The sequence below is a fragment of the Penaeus chinensis genome, chromosome 19 (assembly GCF_019202785.1).
Source record: "Penaeus chinensis breed Huanghai No. 1 chromosome 19, ASM1920278v2, whole genome shotgun sequence".
Classification (NCBI taxonomy): Eukaryota; Metazoa; Arthropoda; class Malacostraca; order Decapoda; family Penaeidae; genus Penaeus; species Penaeus chinensis.
In genome coordinates this window covers 24,610,427-24,615,426 of record NC_061837.1, presented here as the reverse complement: position 1 = coordinate 24,615,426, position 5,000 = coordinate 24,610,427, and the positions used below count along the sequence as shown (strand labels likewise).

At 33.6% G+C, this 5,000-nt stretch overlaps 1 protein-coding gene across 1 annotated transcript in view; it reads right to left on the bottom strand.

Annotated features, from left to right (window-relative positions):
- Positions 1 to 5,000, bottom strand: part of LOC125035395 (transmembrane protein 43 homolog) — a 10,939-nt gene that overhangs the window by 1,442 nt on the left and 4,497 nt on the right. Inside the window, exons 5-7 of the mRNA XM_047627762.1 lie at positions 2,232 to 2,472; positions 1,542 to 1,761; positions 1 to 1,347 (exon numbers count right to left, since the gene is read on the bottom strand). The exon at positions 1 to 1,347 is cut by the window's left edge and continues 1,442 nt beyond it. Of these exons, the coding sequence (XP_047483718.1) occupies positions 1,106 to 1,347; positions 1,542 to 1,761; positions 2,232 to 2,472 (703 nt within the window). The 3' untranslated portion in view covers positions 1 to 1,105. The remainder of the gene's footprint in view (positions 1,348 to 1,541; positions 1,762 to 2,231; positions 2,473 to 5,000) is intronic.

Here is a 5,000-nt window from a genome sequence, read left to right as displayed (position 1 = left end):
ATTCTTTTTTTAGAAAAGTTTGATTTCTAATACCAATATCATTGTTGACATTATTACTTTTAGAACCTCCTTAAATATATCAACACTGAAAATCCATAATTTTTCCTTCCAAAAATTCAAGGAAGGTGAGATCAAATACTCTTAATACCTGATTCCTTAGGGGCTATGCACTTGTGAAGCCATCTATATGTGACCAAAATTAATGACAGCAGGAAGGATATATATACATGCCCACCTGACATTAATGGGTTAACTAATAACTAATTTCTAGACTAAAGTTGGTAGATATTAACTAGATAAATAATACTAAATAATGATGAACTAATCTATTTGTCTCTTTAAATATTTACACTAATATTCATGTAAATGCTAACGACAAACTTGGTCCACATTATTGACTAATTACAAACATTGCTTCTGAATCATGAGAGAAGATCATGATTTAAATAATACTATATAATATACACATACACATACAAGGAACAATTACCAATTAAAAGAAACATTTATATTGCAGCTACACTTGGTTCCTTAGCCTTACCAAATCTATATGAAGAAAATTGAAATATATATACCTATATGCCTAAAATGTTAATACAAAGAAGACAAAAATACAGCAGGTAAATGTAAAACTTGAGCATATAAACTGTGCTCATAACACACACAACCTACATCTATGTGATTTGAAAAAAAATCCTCAAACTGCCGCCTAATGAGGGATGATTAATCTTTTAATTTACAACATCTTAGAAAAAGGCTACCTTTGAACACGTACGGTATAAAACTGTGGAAAACATTAGGTTTATGGGGTTCCAACCAGTTCCCTATGATTATCATGAATGTGTAAAATTACAAAATGAATTAAACACTTCAGACCCTACTGAGCTCTTTTATGCCTATCAATTTCATAAAGTCTTTCACTTTACATTGATGACCTAAGTAAAAAACAGTCAAACCATCACAACATTAAAAATCTTTTAATCAATGAGGGTACAGTTTTACTCACAGAGTTAAAATCTTTGGCACTTTTAGTAAAGACTAAATTTTGACAGCAACAGACGAAAAAACATCACACATCTGAAACCATTTTGGAAATTGCAACTTTTCAGTCCGCTGAGCTTCGCCTGTATCCATTGGGCCTCCTTGAATGCCCAACGGTTGACTGATGTTTGACAGCGGCACGGATGAAAGGGAGTGCAGCCACCACAAGGATGAGTAAAGCCAACCCTGGGCGGTAGATGCACCAAGCCCCTCCAATGATCACAAGCGAGGTGGACATACTCAGAGTCAGGTTGGCAGATCCCAGACCCAGTGCTACCACGTCTCTCAGAAGAGGTGAGCATATTACTGTAAAGAAAATGGTTATCAGTAAATGAGTGAATAAATAAGATGCTTTATTCTTCTTCTTAAAAACGACAGGAATAAAAGACAAGACCAGAAAAGTTACAAATATCTTGAAACAAAAATTTATATAACAAATACAAACACCAAAAAGGAACAAAAATAATTGAACAACAATACTGCTGCCTACACAAACTCACTGAGAGAATGGACAATATTTGAGACGCAGGTCAGTCCAATGAACATCAAGAACCATCCAGCCAACCGCAAATTCCAAGTCAGGAAGCGGTTCTGGGCGTGCTCAGAGGAGAACATCTCCTCCACGGTGTGTTTCCCTGTGCGAACAATCAGTAGCTCATTCCCATTGCTTGTGAGGTAAGGATGGAGAGTCTCACCTATCTGCTGGCCCACAACACTCACCTGTTGAGTAAGGGACTTCAATAATCAATGAGTAAAGGAAATCAATAATCTATTATCACATTTGACTAAATGTGTAATTATTTTAAGTTTCATTAACTTGTGTAATTTTAGCCTGTCTCAAACAGTTGGCAATTGCTTTATTTCATACATTTAACATTTTGTCAAAAATGTATGCAGCAATCAAGCATAAAAATGTAACCTGTACTGTTTCCCTAAGGTTAACATTTCAACAAAATTACAACAGATTTAAAGGTTTTCATTTCAGTAATTATAGTAGTCTTTGCTAAGTAAACAAATTCATTAATCACAGTTAACAAATATCATCGTGAATATACTACAAAATTGCACATTTTATATCAAAGTTCCTTCAACAATAATAATTTACAATAATGTAAACTGCAAAGATGATATAGAAACAGTATAAATAGCAATGCTCTAAATGAGAACAACAAATCAAATTTGCTGCTTACCATTTCACCAGCCCGACAAGCATAGTAAAACTGGACTCTTAAATCTCCAATGTCAGGGTTGAATATGTCTCGGGTGATATAGTACATTCCTCCATGCAGTTTGATATCGTCTCCTTCAGGCTGTTCATCACCAGAGAAAGGTATGAACTCCGTAAACTTATCCTTGCCTGCAGGACTCAGGTGGTAAATACCAACTTTGGCTGTCTCTGCAACTTGCACCACAGCTGGTACTGGGATCGACCTAGAAGAATGATAGTGTTTAAGAAGAGAACAAACATTTGTAACATAAAATCAAGTGTATGGAATAATAATAATAATTTAGTTTTGAGTTTTTATTTCTTAGTCTACTGGACCAGGTTGATGTGATTGCCATGCCATGAAAAAATCTGTTTGAGGGCCAGGTGACAGCAAGATGCTGTTATAGAAATATTTGGTTAAGCCCCAGATTAACATGAATATGCCAGCATGAAAATTTTGGCTTAAGGCCAGGGTGATGGGAATGACTTGCCATGATACATTATTTCCAATTATAAATGTTGGTGGAATGTACCATCTGTGGTCCATGGTTGGAGGAGTGTTGTCTATATAGAGGACCTATTTCCATGCTATTCCTGTTCACTATGACTGGCAGCACAGGGTGTGTAACTAAAAATTTAATAATACAAAAATGTAAAAAGAGACACAAATAACAAAATGTTATTTATTGTTATTGCACTAATCGTAGACTTCCTAGAGAGATGATATGGAGTCTACAAGCCACACACCTGGGAGAGCCCACTCCAGTAAGTCTAATGCCCAGATTTTGGGTCATGTGTGGGGTACAAGGCAACTAAATCCAGTTAGTTAATATTTTCTTTTACCTGATTAAATCTAGTATTCAATTCACTTATATGTTCATTCAAAACATTGAAATGCAAGAGAGGTGTGATACATGGTTGTAGACATGGATATCACATAAGTAGATACAGTTTGTTTTTGCCGAGATTGACCTTATGCATCACTATTGTTATAGTATGTATAAATCTAAGTATCTATAACTTCACAAATAAAATTATATTTTTCCAAAAACCTCTTATCGAAACAAACCTTTTTCATGATTTTAGACTGAAGATATGTATCTAATAATAACATAAATATCTAATAAACAAGGAAAACAGTGATGGACAACCAACTAAAGTTAACCTTTAAAGGACCACTAATAATTTCCTGAATACAAGTGTAAGTATATGCTAGAAAGTTAAGATGTGAAAAATACTCTTATTACAATATAATCCCAAATCACAGGTGTTGTTAAGTCTTCTTTGCAAACATGGAGTTAAAATGTTTCTGCTTCCACACTCACCTCTCAGATCACCAAACAAATATGATTACTATAAACCATGTACCACAGGCATTATAAATTATTGTTCTGTAACATCATCAAGAAAACATATATATATAAAAGTAAGGAAACATAAAGCAACTAAGAACAAGGTATGGTTATACAAATAAAAACACGTATGTTTCAGTAATATTACGTTCAAAATATCCTGAGGCTGTATTCTGTATCCTGTTAGAAGCAGAATTTTAATAGTTTCTAGCACCATAATCAGATTTATGGTATGAATAATTTTTTATTTATCAATAATACACATTCTATTAAGAGAATTTATTACATATTTTTACATTATATTTTATAATTATGCTTTAAAATGATATAAACTTTGTTTTGCAGAAACAGAATTATATCTATAAAACACAGGTAACTGTTAGTGTTCAGTTACAGTATATTCCATAATATAACAAATAATAGCTAGTCTGCAGGAATTCCATGGTCAATATATTCTTGATGTTGGGTAAAAACTTCAAAATCTTTGAGAAATATTGAAAGGGTATCCAACCCTTGGGAATATCTGTAAGTATGGGAAAGTGTTCTGCCATTTCCTCCTCAAGTGCACTTAGCAACGACTTCATTTTGAGGGGCAGTTGAGTCTCTACTATAACAAAAGCTTCATTTCTTATGAATACTTTTACGTAATTAATAGCGAATCCCATCCTACGTTATCCTGGCATTCTCACTGTTTTGATGGTAATTACACCAAAATGTGCAAAGGACTTACCATACTAATAAATAGATTGCATTTTTTTATTAAACCAGTAGAATATACTCATAAATCACATAACTCTCAAACTGGCTAATTCTGAAGACAAGTTCGGATTCCTCAAAGGAATTAAGCCAAAAGGCCTCTAACTGATTAAAACCCACATACCTTTTAAAAGTCTCTAATGAATATAGGATGTGAGGAGGGGACAGCTAGCATAAGTTTTGCTATAACATCACTGAGGCTCGGAAACAACACAATCTTGCAGTAGAAAGCATGAAGTGAGAAGAAGAATTGACTACTGTTCCCGTTTCTGCCATTTCCTTCAATTTTGCATTTTAGTAATTATTTAATCTATAAAGCATGTTATCTTTCTCTAAAGTATAGAATATCTTGTAGAATACAATGACTTCAAGTGAATAAAAATTCATATTTTTAGTTAAATCATCTTCAGAAATCCTTTATTAATAATGGTGAAAGATAAATAACAAACTTTTGATCACTGAATATGTAGATCCCCTTAACTGCAGAGGAGTGGGAGAAGTTAACCTGTTTTATGCGGTGACATTGTTATTAAGCACCAGTGGAATATTCTGTGATGCTAATGTTGGCATCATTATTCCATATTATTTTAGTTGCTGCTGAGTGATCCTGTATTCTGTTCTGGCTCTATTTTTTAGACTCCAAA